At 33.5% G+C, this 17,933-nt stretch overlaps 1 protein-coding gene across 2 annotated transcripts in view; it reads left to right on the forward strand.

Moving 5' to 3' along the window:
- Nucleotides 1-17,933, forward strand: part of PCCA (propionyl-CoA carboxylase subunit alpha) — a 569,394-nt gene that overhangs the window by 415,633 nt on the left and 135,828 nt on the right. For both annotated transcript variants that reach the window (XM_007501342.3, XM_056807506.1), the window contains one exon: nucleotides 11,904-12,002. In XM_007501342.3, the coding sequence (XP_007501404.1) occupies nucleotides 11,904-12,002 (99 nt within the window). The remainder of the gene's footprint in view (nucleotides 1-11,903; nucleotides 12,003-17,933) is intronic.

Below are 17,933 nucleotides of genomic sequence, written 5' to 3' on the forward strand. Positions count from 1 at the left end.
CCAAGTAGGTAGTGTAAACATTTATTCCACTGATTTAAAATATTAAGTTGTTTAATCATTTAGTATCAATACTTCACTTATCTGTCATTTTATCCAGAAGGACAATACTGTTGCTTAGTAGTTTCCTGAGCCATTAACAGTAACAATAAAAACTGGAGAGTTTTCCTATTTCCTATTTAAGAGGAGTAAAAGATTCTAGTTATTGTTAGCCTTAATTTGCCAGTTACTCTTATGCCAAAGGTTTTATAGAAATAATGAGTGTTCTCTGGCAGTTTTTCACAGATTGTTTTTATGATTGACTTAATGTTTGCCTACATACTACACCTAAAGTTTTCTGAAGAAATTGACTCATGCCAGTGTCAAGATTGTAATTCATTTCTTTGATATAGTGAATAGGTCTAAGTACTGATTCAGTAAAATACTCCTTCCTGAACACTGTTTGCACGATTATGGCTACTATCAGGAACAACCTGTGGTGGGGAAAGGGAATGCACACACATGCATGCACATGCACACAAACACACCTACACTCAAGATTATGAGAGAGGTGGAAAAGTAAACTAGGGCAAATGAGATGGCAGTTATCAATAAAAGAGTAGCTAATCACTTTTTAACAATTATTATGAAAAAATTAAACTAAAGAAATCATATATTTAATGATCAGTATTTAATGGTAGGATTTGCCAATGATCTTTCCTCTAAAATGGTTCATTTTAGGAAATAGCTATATTATTTCATTTGTATTTTAGTGACTGATAGGAATTATTACAATATTTTAAAAATTCAAATATCAATTATTAAATTAATTTAGTCAATAACTTTAGGGGGAATTGTATATTCATTTCTTCCTGTTAAATCCATCTTCTTTGAGAGATTCAGCCATCATTACTAAACTGATATAATTTACAGTGTTATTGTCAGAGAATGACCTTATCACTTCAATATAAAATAAACTAGTATTATAATTAAACTGTGGACAAAATAATGTGTTTTTTAAAAGAAAGAAATTACAGTTGTTACCAATCAATTAATGAGGCGATAATTAAATAGAGGCCAGTCAGCTTAGTTGATTGCACATCAGCATATGCAATTGTTCTTATGGTATTCATATCTTTTATGATTTATTAAATTACACATAAAACATAATGCTATTTAATTCATTCATTCAACTCAAACCTTCATCATTACTATGTCTCATTCCTCTTAATGTTGTTTTTCTTTTTAGCCCTGTACTTTTTTTCTTCCAAAAAAACCCCCAAAGAATGAACCAGCTTCCACAGTTTAAAAAAACAAACATACAGTCTATGAGGAAATTTATTCTCTTATCAGAGTTAATGCATCTCATTTGCCTACTAAAGGACATTAGAGAGTGTGTAATTCTGAAATTTGTACTTAACTTTCTGGAATATCTTAAATACTTCCATTGATAGTAGAAACAAAATGTGGCAGTTTATCAATTATTTTCTTAAAGAAGATACCAGATTTGCTTGTATCTTAATAAATTTGCTGGTATCTTATCAAATCAAAGAAATGAAGATTCTCATCTACTCTGCAGTGCATATGGAAAATACCAAATAGCAGAATTATTAACAGTTGCAATATTATTCTAGATCATTCATTATACCTTTTAAAAATCAATAAATAAAAGCAAGGATATACAAAATCTACAAATAATTTAACAAAATATTTTTAAAATAAAACAACTGATTTAATGATTTGACTTCCATAGTACTGATATCCCTGATTTATTCTTTGGAAGTGGAAGATCCTAGTATTTTGCTAAAGATATTTTGCTGCATTTCATATTTATTATTTTTAGAAATATTTTAAATATATTTTATATTATTAATTTAAACATATACTCACCTTCAGGGCAGCTAGGTGGCACATTTGATAAAGCATTCTCTTTGGAGTTAGAAAGATATGAACTCACATCCAGCCACATTCACTTACTAGCAATAAGATCCTGGACAAGTCACTTAACCCTTGTTTGCCTCTGTTTCCTCAGCTATAAAGTGGTGGGAAAAATAGCACCTTCCTCAGAGGATTATTAAAATGAAATAATATTTATAAAGCACTTTGCACAGTTTCTGGCACAAAGTTGATGCTATGTAAATACTAGTTATTAATATTGTTATTATTTTAAATACCTTTATCAGTGATATGTTATATGTGATCTGGAGTATAGTTTGGTTTGACCCACTATTGAGGCTGTAATTAAAAATCCTCTGTTCAGATCCCAGAGGTAACCCTGGTTTAGGAGGTATATACTACTTCTTGGCACTGTAACTCCTAATTGCCTACTGGTATTCTTCCCATTTATGCAAAATCAGTCACTATTTCAATATCTGAATTCAAATCAAAATCACAATTCAAATCTGAAATAGTTATTAAACAAAAGGAAAAAGAAATAATCATAATATAATCATACTATTGATTGGAAACCAAAAACATACATAATCATAACATGTAATGAATAAAAGACAAAACTAGAAATAATCATACATTGCAGTTATTCAAAGAAGAACAAAGTAGGTAATCTTATAGTATAATTGTCTGTCCATAAAACTGAGCCATTGTTGTCTTCCATTATGATGCACAGTGTCCATGAGGCAGAATGGGCTCACACTTAGAGAAACATAGCAGAGATTGACTCTACTGGAGCTCATCATTCTGCTTTTACTACAGACTTCCACTGCCATTATGCTTTTAAGAATAATCTGCACTTCATGAAGCCCCTTCTCTGCTAGTGGATCTCCTTCTGGCCTCAACTATTCTTTTTCTGATCAAAAACAATCTTTCTTATCTCACAGTTACCCTCAACTGAGTGCTAAGAAAAAGAAGAATTCTTCATTTCAAGCAGTTCCCTTAAGCTGGAGAACTGCCAGATACCTTAGATCTGCAAAAAGCAGGGGGTTCTCTTCCATCCTATCAACTCGAAGCCTCTTCTCATAGCAAAACAGAATTCACAATAAAAGAGATATAATGTGCTTTTTATCATGTTTTTCCAGAGAGAGCAGTAGAGAGCAATAAGGCCCCTGAAAGGTTGCTCTTCTCTCACTTTTGGTGGTATCAGGGAAGAATGGCCCTCATCTCTCTCCAAAGGAATGAGATTCATCTCTTAACCTCTAAGCAGCTGGAGCCAGCCTTCCTCCAGTTCATTAGCAAAGGAATACATCAACATCAGCAAAACCCATTGAAGTAGTTGAAGATTTGTTTGATCTGTAAGGCTTCTTTGTCTTCTGCCCCTGCTTTCTTATGACTTCTTTGCTCAGCTTACTCACCTTCTTGTGTCTTGTTCTGTTAACTTCTCAATGACTCTTCCAGATGGCTTCTGTATCAGAGCTTCCTGATTATCAAAAAGCTTACTAACATATTCAGTAAAACTCAAGAATCCAGCCTTTATATAATCATCCCATACACCCTAAGCAGTCATTTGGTTTATAATTTTATCTGTTATAATCTTCAAAACACCAAAAAATAGTCTCATACAAATGAACTAGTAATTCACAATTTTTCTCAATCCATATGTACCAGTCATTGCTCTGTCTTCAAACAGATTCTCTGTGTACTTTTATCTGAAGGCCTGGTCTTTATTTAGTTCTTAAAACCATCTATGTTTCTCTTCATATTTTATCCAAGAAGACATTTTTCTTCACAAGTTGATTTTTTATCATTTTTCCATACATATATTCTCTTCCCCCCCCCCTTTTTTCAGCAGTCAAACTCTTCATATATGAAAGGAGCAATAGTTTGTTTTTATAAGACCTATTTTATATTTATTTGGGTTAAAAGATATTTGTCTAAGGGGTGGAATATTTTTAAGTCATTAAAATGAAGAGGACATTTAGTAACATTCAACTGTTAGTTAAAATATTCTGATTATGTCATGAGATATATTTGAGGAAATGAGTTTTTTTTAATATTAAAGGATGTAGGTAATGTCTTCTAATGCCAAATTATTTCAGGATATGCTCTCTACTTTTTCCCTTATGATTACGTAGATAGGAAAACTGAATATTCCAATGTATCCTTATCAGTATTTTTATACCAAAAATTCAGTTAAATAGTTTTTGCAGAATATAAAGTTATAGTTCCTGTTAGTTCTTAGGAGGAGATATTTTCTGAAAAGGAAAGAAATATTCATTTTGAGCAATTATATAAATGAATTTTACAATAAAATTTTATTATGAATTAGCTACAACAAAGATCATCTCTTCAATTGTACTGTCAAAAACTTATTTACTATTTAGGGCAGATTGGAATTAATTCTTGCCCAATATACCCTGGGTCTTATTGCTTCAATATTTTAAGTTGTATACAATCAGTAATTGATGAACAACAATAAATAGATCTTTCTATTAGAAGTTGAAATAGATAATACAGACCTACAATAGTCATAACATTTTAGGCATACTCAACTAAATCTGTGAAATTCAAATTTGATGATTTATACAAGAGTAACTTATTCTTGGAGTACAGACTTTCTGTAATCTTAGTGATTTTTTTGCTTTGGAGTTATTATTCATTCTTTTGCTTGACATTATCCAGTCTATCTCATCTCCAAACCGTGATCTTAAAGTCATGCTCTTCTTTCTGTATTTCCCTTCAGTACTGATATTATTTAAGACCTATTTTTGGTTTTGTTTATTATCATCCAGTTTTTCATTATCTGTATTATTGCTCTCTTTAACTCAAATGATGGACAGTTGACTTGATTTAATTTTTATATATTGAATCCATTATAACCTTATCTTGATCCCCTTCCAGGCACCAACAGATTATTTAATGAAAAAATGGTATTATAAATCTAAATGTTTAGAGTGAAGAAGCAAATATAGCTTAAAGAGATCTACAATTTGTTGATGACTATTTTAAGGAACAATTGTGCAAATGAAGATTACTATGTAAGTCAGAAATATGGTCAGATCTCTGGTCAGCTTGGCTGTATAAATTTCTAAAACCTGAACATCACTGCTAATGTATTTATTAAGGGGTTATTTAAGCATAATACAGTCAGCAAAAACTCATATATCTTTCATTCATGATAATTTTTTAAGAGAGTAGTGCAATTTCTTGACCCTACCTCTTAGGCCTTTGAGAATTTGCTGTTATGTGTCATAATAATCATAAAAAAGATTAACTTTGAACATACCAGGACTCTCTAAAGTAACAGTATATCCACTAGGATTACTCTGATGTCTGTGACATTAGCCTGCTTTGTAAGATGATTGATAGTAATTATTAATCAACTCTTAATTGGTATGTCTAAGTGCTGAATTTCCAAAATCCTGGAAAAGTATGTAGAGACAGAAAAGTGATGACAGAGCAGAAATAGAGGAGTACTAAGGAAGAAAGTTTCACAATATGATGAGAGAGCATTCAGTCAGACTAAAACACAAAATGTAGTTTAATCCATTCTATTTACACAGGATCCAATGGTCATAAATGCTTAAATCAGGCATTACATAGATTTTTCATTATTCAGCTACAGTGAATCTCCCACAAGGGAGATTTAGGAAACTCAGTGGTCACTTGATTTAATTTTCATCTTATAAAGCATGTTATGGTTGTATTTGTATTTGATTTTTTAACCAGTTATTTACAGACCCATTTATAATTATTATTTACCTTCACTGCCTCAGGCAACTTTCTAAGACTGTCACTTGAAGAGCAAGGATCATTCTATATTGGCATAAGAAATCCCTTATACCAGTGAAATCACAGGTCTATTTTAAAAAATGATAATTGTCTTTTGTGGGAATCGAGGATGTTTAATTTGGTGAAGAAAAGCTTTAAGAGAGACATGATAGGCATTGATTATTTGAGGGGCAGAATTCAGAGATAAATTTTAGCTAACCAACTGCCACAAAAAGGCAGATAGTCACAAAAGCTTTGGGGAGTCCAGCACTCTCCAGACCACCAATGTTGCTTTGAGTATACCCCTTGCCGCCATTTTCTGAAGAAGCAGCTACTGTAGAGAATGGGTCAGCTCTTCCTGACAGCTGGTAACCAACTGATACATAAAGGTCAATCATGCCAGCTTTGTTTAAGCAGCAAGGAGGAGGTAAGAGGAAGCATGTTTCAGACAGATGAAACCACCACAACCTTGACTGTTTTCTCCTCTCAGACCTAGATGGAAATCTCAGGGCCCTTAACTAAAAGCTCTGGGAACAGCAATACTTTCAATTCCTTTGGAGATAAACACTTGGCATCAGCTACGGAAGATCCAGAAAATAAAGTCACCAAAATCCTTGGCACTGTCAAATGATTCAACCTTAGAAATGATTTTATCAGTAGAAATGACAATAAAGAAAAGATATTCCCATCTGCTTTACTGCTATTCCCTAAGGACTGTTTCCATTTGACTTTAAGCTGAAACCTTTTATTAATGATGTCTCCTCCATTAGAATGCGAGCTCCCTAATAAAAGAGACTTTTACTTTTCTGTTTGTATCCACAACACTTAGCCCAGTGCTTTTGCACAAAGTAAGTGGTTCATTAATCTTCCTTCCTTCCTTCCTTCCTTCCTTCCTTCCTTCCTTCCTTCCTTCCTTCCTTCCTTCCTTCCTTCCTTCCTTCCTTCCTTCCTTCCTTCCTTCCTTCCTTCCTTCCTTCCTTCCTTCCTTCCTTCCTTCCTTCCTTCCTTCCTTCCTTCCTTCCTTCCTTCCTTCCTTCCTTCCTTCCTTCCTTCCTTCCTTCCTTCCTTCCTTCCTTCCTTCCTTCCTTCCTTCCTTCCTTCCTTCCTTCCTTCCTTCCTTCCTTCTCATTTATGTAAGGAGAATTTCCTACCAAGTATATATACCTAAAAATGGAATTGGCTGCCATAGTAGATAGATAGATTTCTCCCTTACTAGAAACATCTTATAAGTAAAGGTTGTATGCCTGTTTGTCAGCCAAACTAACCCATTGCTATTGCTTGTACTTAGTACTCCATTTCCTGTCTCTGTGCTTTTGAAGCTATTCCTCATACCTAAAATGTATTCCCTTCTCACCTCTGCGTCTAAAAGCACCTGGCTTTTTTAAGGCATAGTTCATGTACCATCTTCAGGAAATGTTCTAGATCTCTTTATTTGGTAGTGCTCTCTCCCTCTTCAAATTACTCTATATATCCATATCTGTTTACATGTTTTATGCTCTGGTAGAACACCAGATCTTTGAGGGTATTGACTAGATGCACATTTTTAACATGTTTCTTAAATTGGGATTGGATAAAATTGATTCTTATTTAATTATGAATTGGACTTGGTGGAACTTGTGGTCCCTTTTGACCCTGAGATTCTATAATTTGGTGATAATCTGAAATTAAGATTAAGAAACTCAAAGGTCATCAACTGAATAGGAGATCTGAGTTACATTTGAAATGAAGTTCAAAGAAAAGGGCAGTAGTCAAATGCCAGTAGTTTAATGGGAAAAGATACAGCTTTCAAGTTGAGGCACCCAATTTCATATTCCAGAGTTGACATCTAGTTACAGGCATTGTGACCTAATCTTTCTAAGCCTGTTTCCTCTTTTATAAAATGGCAATAATAGTGTAATATCTACCTCCTAGAATTATAAGATAAGTTTCCATAAAACTTTTAAAAGTTATTACTATTATCTTAACGTCATTATGAGAGAAGTGGTTCTCCATACCTATAGAATTAAAATACGAACTCCTTAGCCTGGTATTCAAGACCATCTACAAACTACTCTATTTTTTAAAAAATGTAACCAAAATAAAATTCCTTTAGTGGTAAAGAACTAAAATTATAGTAATCTTGAGAGCTAATAAAGAAAAGATAAAAGATGTACATTAAACAATCTAACTGTATTGGAATTTCTGAATTCTGCAAAACAAACAGAGGGCTTCAGAATATAGGCATATTCCTTTTTTTTTTTCAGCAGATATGGAGGGTGAAAGAGTCCTTAACTCAAGTTTCTTCTTATCCAGCCAAGATAGGTCAATATCAATAAGATTCTTCTTAAAAGAGAAAATTTATTTATTTATTTATATTTATATTATAATATAATATATTATATATTATATTATAATTTATTTATATGTATTTATATGTTTGTTTATATTATATTTATATATATATTTATTTATTATTATTTATATATTGTTTCTCTTGGTGTAAGGAGGCTTCTGTGGTGGAAAGAATCTTGATTTTGAAGCCAGAGCTTTTGGATTCTAATATTGGTTCAGTTTACTGCTGCTTCTGATAGTCCTACCATTGCTACTACTGTTATTACAACTACCACCAGGCATTTACATAGTGCTTTACAAATATACTCTCATTTTATCCAAACAGTCCTTTGAAGAGGTACTATTATTACATTTAGAGGTGAGGAAATTGAGGCTGGGAGAGGTGAAGTGACTTACCCGGGGTCACATAGCTAGTAATATTTGAGGCTAAATTTTAACTCAGTTTTCCTGATCAAATTCAAAGCTCTACTTGTTGCTTTCCCTAGGTACTTCTACTGCCTGACCAAATTCAATAACCTACTTTTCCCTTGTTCTGGAGCTTTAGCCTCCACCAGAAGGTTATATTAGATCACCCCAAGGGCCCTGGAAACACACAAATTCCATGCCTTGGTTCTAGGGATGAAATATAAATGTGGGGAAAAAAGATCTTGTTCCAATAACACATTAGTCTGCCTATAGTTCATAAAGAAAAAATAATTACTCCAAGGGATAATACATTTAGAGCTAAAAGAAATCTCAGAAAGCATTTCACCCTAGTTAACTTAACTTAATTAACTTAGTTAACTAGAGACCAGAAAGACCAAATAATCTCTGTAAAGTCATACAGGTTCTTTATGTTCATTATTTTGCCAGGATTTTTTTTTTTGCTTTAAATTCACATGCTGCTCATAATGTTTTACTGATGACTTTTGTTTTTACATCATAGTCACTTCCTAGTATAACACATCCACACCCACACCCACACCCACGCGCACACACACATACATTTCTCACTTGAACTTTTTCCCTTGTAGCAAAGAAAAACAATTTAGTAAAATGTCCAATAAAGTAATGTCTGATAATGTACTTCCACATATCTCCTTAACAACAGGGAGGGAAATACGTTTTATCACCTGTTTTCCAAGATTAGTATTGGCCATTACCATTCATCTGAATTTTATTGTATTTTAGTGTTATTTTCAAGTCAGAAAATATTAAATGCCTACTCTGTGCCTTACAGTATGCTAAACTTTGGGGATATGAAGAGAAGCAAAAGACAGTCACTGATTTTAATGAACTCATAGTCTACTGGGGGAGGGAGGCACCATGCAAACATGCAAACAACTGTGTATAAACAAAATGACTTTGCCTCTCCGTGCGACTGCCTAGGAAATCTTGGTCCTAATCTCAAAGAATTCCCACTGAACCTCAACTGAATACATTGACTTTCTTAACTTTCCCAATCTAAACCAGTTTGACACTATGGTATTAGAAATTTGCCCCCAGTTGCTAATCATTTTCTCTTCTCTTCTTCTTTGATTATATATTCCTTTGTTCACCATTCTCTGTTTCCCTTCATGCCTCTCTGCTATTTCAGGCCCCCCAAATGGAGGGTGGTTTTTGCATATATTTATGTGGAAGGAATATACAAATTCAGGAAGGAAAATATGCCAAAGTAACTAAAAGTGTGACTAGCAAAAACTACCTAGGCCCAGACCAGAGTCATTCAACAAGCAAATATTTAGTTCCTGCTCTATACAAGACACTATCCTCGGTTCTAGGTTTTAAAGGTATACAAAAACATTCCCTACCATTTCTACTGGGGAAAAAAAACACAACAGCAACAAAAAATGGATAGGAAAATGGGTTGTTGTTCTTTATACTTGATGTGAACCAAAATAACATCCCTAAGTGAAGTCTTTTGAATCTTGTCAATATTGGATTTAAGTGAGGCAGAATTGCACAAAGTTGTTAGTCTCACTCTCTTCTTTGTGACTGGACTCTGAAGAGTCCAGTCACAAAAGTCAAGATGACTGATAATAGCTGAGGATACATGGATGACCTTGCATTCTTCAGTGTCTAAGTTCTAAGTCCTTCACACTTCTACTTCTGCTGCCTTCATGGCAATTGGAAAATTTTTTTTCTCGTGTCTCTTCCATGTGGGGGGAAGTCTTTACATTCCTATGGTGGATACCACCCATCCCTCTCCTCTCTTCTTCTGTCCATTTCTCCTTCCTCTTTCCTTCATACTTTGTACTTCTTTAACTTACTTTTCATTTTATCATTATCGTCCCTTTTGCTAGACTATACATTTTATTAGGGCAAGACGTGTCTTATCTAAACTTTCTGTCTCTCCAGCTCTTAACATCATAGATTAAAATGAAAAGGACATGATAGCTATATTTCTTCTTTGTTTAATAATTAGAGCAAAGCTTTCAGGAAACTAAAGAACATTCAAGGAAAGTATTGATTTGGAATAACAAAGAATTTCAAGGTTTTCTTGGGGGCAATAGGAAATACATTTTATGAGGTATTTTTAAAAAGATTTTAACTTAATAAACTTACTTGTTCCTAGATAATGCTGATATAATTATGTTAACATTTTCTAGTTATTTTGATAACTTCATCCTTTGGTCTTTTTGCTCTTTTCCCATATATGTTAAAGTTATTATGAACAAAAATTTAATAGGATCAAAAGATCTATATGGATTGAACAAGTATGGGAATTGGTTATCATCAGAATATTAAAGTTATTGATTGAATAGTTCTTGGGATGTTGGAATAATTGGTATATTTGAATCAGAGAACTTGAGTTAAAATCCTAGTGCTGCTATTTGTGTGACCCTGTATATCTTCACTTCTCTCCATTTCAGTTTTCTAACCTGTAAAATGAAGAGAGTTGGACCAGATGACTTGTAATATCCCTATTAGCTCTTTCATAGGTCTTATGATGTCATTATATTTTAGCATTGAGTAAAGATAATTTAAGATAATTATTATGATTTAGTTAGAAGTGAAATCCAGGAAAGCCAAGAGTCAATAATCCTAGTTTTTCTAAAATTTTTGGTAACCTAGATAAATTTATAAAACTAGTTGTAACTGGGATTCCCTATATTTATGAAGTGGAGATAGTAATTTAAGTACCTTGCTGTCGACCCTGTTAAAAGATTTAAGGAGAAAATCCTAGGGAATTTATTTTACTTGAAAGGGGAGAGTTACATGAATTCAAAGTATTATCTTGGTTGATTTTACTTTTAACCTTGCCTTTACTAATTATTCTTCTTTAATGTTGTTTGTGGAATTTGTATTATTTTCTACCAAAAAATCTATCTAAATAGTTTAAAGAAACAGATGATGTTTGTTATGTTTTTTCCTAATCATCTTCTTGGAGATGACATACAGTTCTGAAATTAGTTATGTGAGATTGAGAAAAATATGACAGAACTTTGCAAAGTTTGACTAGACTTTGAGGTACTACACTAAAGAATGTTGCTTAATTACCACCTCTGTTTAATTAAGATAACAATGCAGAGCCTTTCATTAAAATTAACATAGAAAAAGTTCTTCCTTGGTCCTTGGAGAGGATATTATATGCAAGCCCTGTTGCGTGGGTTGCAAAATGTCACTGAAATTTATATGCATTACTTGTCTAATTGCAGTAAATGTAGCATGTCCAGATAGGTTTAAAAGTTGGATGGCTGTTTGTTACTTACTGAAAATCACTTGAAACCTCAGTACCCAGAGGCAGCTGTTCACAGGTCCTTCACCTCTCCCCAGAGATAGCTAGGAAGACTGTGTTGTTGGACCCTGTCTTTTATGGCAGGAGCAGTAAACATGACAGGTTGTTTGGGAGCCATCTGTTTAAAATGGCTACTGCTTTGTATGCAGCAATGAACTTGAGATCAGTTTTCTCTCTGTCTTCATGGTAACAGTCTTATTTGGTGTCACAACAGGTGGAAGTTGATGGGTTGAAACTAAATGTGACCAGTGAATGGAACCTGGCTTCACCTTTATTGTCTGTCAACATTGATGGCACTCAGAGGATTGTACAGGTAAATTGACTGATGATTTACTTTAAGAATCTTTATGTACTTTCAAATTCCTATCAGTGCCTGCATGGTTAAAATGCAACAGTATAATATAGGAAAGCTCTATTTCAGTCTTATCTTTTTAATGCAACATAGTTTTGAATTCAATTTCTCTGGAATGCACTTTGGTTATTCACAATCTAGTGTTAACTTTTTTTTTGGTGTAGAGGGCAGAAATTTGTTGTGAAATGTTCCATTTCCTTGTCTGTAATACATCTTGCATGTTCTCATGCTTTACTGTTTGAAGTTACTTCTAAAAGTCATTAAGAAGTTGCCATTTTAGATACCTTACTAATCTCACTTTTTTGATCAGGCAAAATCATGAATTATTTCTTTTAACAAAGATACTAGCCATTCAGGTAACCTCTCCACAGTCCATAAAAGTTTCTTTAAATCCTTCAAGATCCATTTATCTGAAGTATCAAGCCTCAAAATATGAAATAGTTTTATAAAGAAATTTATTAGATCCTTTGATAGAGAAGAGCAGACCAGAAAGGAAGTATAGATTCCTCTTGACCAGGCTTTGGAAGATTTGCATTATATAGAATTTATCTGTGGGTATCCACACAGAAAACACATGTATAGATTTAAGCAGTTTTGCAGAGAGGGCAACTTGAAACCAACATAGATTGAGATGGATAGGAGTAAATGTAAACATTCAATAAAATTTGACCAGAAGCCAAAAACACAAGGGAATCCAAAATACAAGCTTCTGGGTGTACCCAAAACAAGACTTAAATGTGGTAACCCCAAATAAGAATATTTTCAATGGATCCAGAATTTAGAGGAACCCAAAGTCCTCTGTAGCCTTCTCTGGCATTCCTGGAGAGCTTCTGAGGTCACTATGACATTCCTGGTTTAAATAATCTCTAGTTAGACAGCATAATAATTATTTTTCCAAACAAGATAATAAAACATTTTCCCAATGTAGTTAACATTCATTTGCTTTAACAACCCAAGGATAGTTAACACTAATTCTTTATAGGTAAATGACTATTTATACTTGAACACAAAGTTGCCAACAATCTATATTTTTCCAAACATAACTTCATTTGTCATATAATAAAATCAGTAGGTGACTCATGTTTTAGGGACATTTTCTCCCTCTTCCCTGTAAAGAATATCTAAGAAGACACTTTCTTGTTGAAAGAGGACAGTATAACTTTGAAGAATGTATTTCCATAGGGTACTAATCTTCACAATCTGACTGGCAAGTGACTGTCTTCTTTACCACTCTGTTACCTCTCCCCTATGACTGCATGGCAGAGAATTCAAAGGATTCTAGGATTTAGAGAACTTAGATCGTGGAATACAGCCTCCTCACATTATAGAAGAGGAAACTTAGAAGTAGTTGGTCTTGCTTCCTTGGAGGTCTACAGTCTAAGGCTGATCAAGTATGTGATAGAGGACATTGTTCCTATCTGAATGGGATTAGACAGCTTCCAATAGAGACTATGATTCTGTAACCTACAGGGATGAAATCATTTTTCTAGGATCACAGCAAGAATAAGTACTTTGAGACAGCATTTAAACTCATAGAGCTCCTATAGTTTATCCAGTATACTGTACTCTGTCATTGTAACACAGAATCTAAGATTATCATAGTTTCCATCTCATAATCACATTGACATTCTTAAACTCTATCATGCTTTGTAATCTGACTTTTCTTTTGTATATGTGGTTTGAGGTAAAAGTTCAGTCTCCATAAAACCCTTCTTTGTGCTTTGGGAAGCAGTAATAATTTACATTACATTAACCCTGATATATGAAAGACTTGGCTTTGCCATACCCATTATGGTGCTTAGATGTCCTAAAGGAATTGTATAGAAAAGTGAGTCATTCATCAACTTTATTCTTTCATTTAGACCCACAAAGAATTTTGAGCTCCATGAAAGAAAATCATTACATAATTTGAAATTATATACTCTATTTATTTGTGTTCAAATTGTGCTATTTGCCAAACAGAATTATTCAGAATTTCAGAAGTTATCTAATCTAACCTGTATACCAGAAAATGAATTTTCTATAACATCTAAATAATTATTAATCCATTATCTCCTTGAAGATTTTCAATAAACCCATTCCACATCCTAACAATCAGAACTGGCTAAAATTGTTGATTTACCCTGGAACTTTGACCTACAACCACTATTTTTGCCTCTATAGCCTTCATCTCATCTAATTAATTGTATAGTGAATAAAATAAGTTCTTTTTTAAAGAAAGTATTGCATCTATTTGATATAAATCACCTCTTCCAGATAGATCATTTGCTTCAACTTAAGTACTCTCTAATTAGAAGAAAATATCTTCCAAAAGTTGTGATTGTTATTCATTCATTCCAACTCCTTATGATCCTCCTTGTGATCCCATTTGGGGTTTTCTTGGCAAAGATACTGGAGTGGTTTGCCATTTTCTTCTCCAGCTCATTTTGCATTTGAGGAAATTGATACAGACACAATTAAGAGACGTATCCAGGGTCACATAGCTAATAAGTGTCTGAGGCCATATTTGACCTCCAGATCAACTATTCTGTCCACTGTGCCATCTAGCAGCCTAGATCCAAAAGTGCCCTCAAATGGTCTGAAAATGGTGACTGTGTTATTTACTGGATGAAACATATACTGAATACTGTAAATTTGTGTTAGCTTTGAGTTCTGATATTTATCTTCACAAAATAATTTTCATTAATTTCTGTGAGATAGTTATTAATTAATTTTAGTAATTTTAATTCATAGCAATTAATTAATTAATTAATTGAGCATGGTTCTTTAGGATATTACCTGTAAATTCCATTGATGTATATTTTTAGTATTAGTATGACTTCATTGTCTATGGTACCTTTTAATTACATCTATTTTTGTGTTTGCTTTGTTTGAGATTGTGTTTGCTACTCCTGCTTTGTTTACTTCAACTAAAGAATAATAGATTCTGCTCATCCCTTTACCTTTACTCTGTGTGTCTCCCTTCTTCAGATGTGTTTCTTACAGACAGCATATTGTACGATTCTGGTTTTGACCCATTCTGCTACCTACTTTCATTTTATGGGTGAATTCTTCCTTTTCACATTTACTATTATGATTTTTAACTGTATTTCTCTCCATCTTATTTTTACACTATTTATTCTACTCTAAAAGGGAATACTAATCACCAGAGGTTCTGTTACCATGGAGACCAGCACACAGTTAAAGGTAATAGAAACTTCTCTCAGAGAGGAAGTGATGTAAGAATGACAGTTGGACAGTGAGAGATTAAGGCAAACACAAAATGTGAGAAGGGGCTTTTGCTCTAAGGTTTCCTGAGGACATTATGCTGCTGGTAGTTGCTAGTGATAGTCGGCTGCTGTAAAATCTGATTGAAGGAGAATGTGTTGGTTGGTAGCTGTACATTGTTTAGTGAGTTAGTTAGTGTGTATGTGTGTATATATATATATATATATATATATATATATATATATATATATATATATATTCAGCCTGGTTAGCTAGACTGAAAAGTTATTAGTGAGACTCTCTCAAACAATAGCTTTTAGGTAGTTTATAGGTTAATATATAAAGATTTAGGTAGTTTTGAAGTAGTACTAGGGTATATAGTTAAATCTCCCTTTTTTATCTTTCTGTCTTTACTATTTTTCTCAATTAAAACAAAACTTTGTTAAACTGCTCTCCTATCTTTGTCAAGCTCCTAATTTTAACCCCTACATTTCTTGGCAAGCCAGATAAGAGTTTGATTAATTTTTTTAATCTTCTGATTATTTTCCTCACTATCCCTATTGTAGTTAGTTGGTTAGAATTTTTAAGAATATATAGGCAATTCAGTATGGTGTTGGATATCATGACACGCTTTGTGAAGGAGCAGTTTCCAGCCTATGTCAAACAACTTCCACTCATGGAGAGTTTTACCGAACAGGCATAGATGACAATTTTAGATAGTCTCTAGTTATTATCGTTTCTGGGATTATTCATTCTGATAGGATCCTTACAAATTTAGCAAATATTTTACCTATGTTTCAACAAGAAAAAACAATGGAAAACTAGCTTAATTGAGACTCAGATAGAATACCTTAAAAAAAAAATTTCTCAGCCCAAATTATCTCTAAATTTATTGAAACCTAAACTATTTCTCACTCTACCCAACCTGTCTCTCTGTTCCTGCTACTACTTCTCATTTTATCTACTCCATGGCAACTCAAATAGTAAACCAAAAGAAAGAAACAAGATATAATCTATCTACAGGCCTATTTCTCTTAAGAAAAGATTCTACCTTTAATGATAAAGAAGTGTTACTTTCTGTAAGACATCACACAATCACCACTAAAGATACTGAGAAATTTAAGCAGCATACCCCTTCTTTTGAGGATGAACCTATAGAATTTTCTAAAAAAATAAGCTGGAGAATATTTGTCAAATACATGACCACAACTGGATTGACTTTGAAAATTTATGGAAAGGGAGAAAAATAAGATCATCTCTCTTGCCAATCAGGCTCAGGAAAGGGGAGCAGTTCATTGGCCCCAGCAAGACCCACAATGGAAAGTGAATAATGAAAATGATTCATGAGACTGTGTTGGGCTAGAGAGGCATTACTAAAGAGCCTTGATAGTATGTACTAACACCCCTAATTCCTGGACAAAATTTGAAGATATCAGACAAAAGATTGGTGAAAAACTTTCCCAGTTCATTGACAAACTTATTGATTAGGGAGGTAGATATATAGACCTGGATCTGACCAGAGAAAAGGTCTCTAAGCTCTTTCAAATTAAAATGGGCTATCCTGTCTGCTCCTGCTCTAGGCATCCCAGATTATAACAAACCATTCACTTTATATGTACATGAACAGAAAGGGGTAGCTTCAGGTGTGTTAACTCAAACTTTAGGACTTGTTCAACATCACAATAATCTGCTTTCTAGATGGCACTAGGACACAAGAATTGCTTGAGGAATCTTTATTGCTCCCTGTACTTCTCTTGGATAGTCAGGAGGTGGACAAACCTCCCACCTTTGAAATACCAACTGATACAATTAAATCTCTCTGGACCACATTTTCTTCTGATGTATGCCTACTTAAATCAGCTGTTCCTGTTCAAACTAAGACAAAAGGTGACCCATCTTCTTTCATTCCTCAGTATCTTTTATCAAAAGAGGCAATCAAGGGAATCTTCCTAGTAATAAATTCTTTAATTGAACAGAAAATAATAATTCCATGCAAATCAGAATATAATACAGCTATCTTCCCTGTTAAAAGGTGAAATTAGATGAAAATTAAAAACATCTCTATTGATTTGTACAAGATTTAAGGACTTGAATAATCATGTCATCAAAAGACACCTTGTGGTTCCAAGTCCATCTGCAATTATTTCCTCTATTCCTAGCACCACTAACTATTGTACAAAAGTAGATCTGTGTTCTGTATTTTTCTCAATACTCATTGATGATGATTCAAAAAATATATTTTCCTTAAGCTGGAAATTTTCAAAATGGACGTGGTGTCCTTTGCCCCAGGGTTATGTGGGAAGTCCCACATTATTCTCACAACATTTAGCAACTATTAAGTTTAAGGAGAACCATTTGATACATTTTGTAGATGATATGCTCTTGGTCTCACCAAATACCACAGCATGCCAGGAAGATAGCAAATATCTCCTTTTGGAACTATATAAGAGAGCACACAATATCTCAAAGGCAAAGGTTCAGTGGTATCTCCCCAAAGTGGATTATTTAGGGTTTATTTTAACTGGTGGTCCCTGCTTCATTTCTCTTAAATGTGTTGAAGATATTCAGAAATTGAGTACTCACTCAGGTAAGAAAAGTTGAGAATAATTTTAGGAGCAACATGATTTTGAAGGCAGTGGATCACTTGCTATAGTGAAATCACTAAACCCTTTATAGCATTGAGAA

Source organism: Monodelphis domestica, chromosome 8, assembly GCF_027887165.1.
Source record: "Monodelphis domestica isolate mMonDom1 chromosome 8, mMonDom1.pri, whole genome shotgun sequence".
NCBI classification, from domain to species: Eukaryota; Metazoa; Chordata; class Mammalia; order Didelphimorphia; family Didelphidae; genus Monodelphis; species Monodelphis domestica.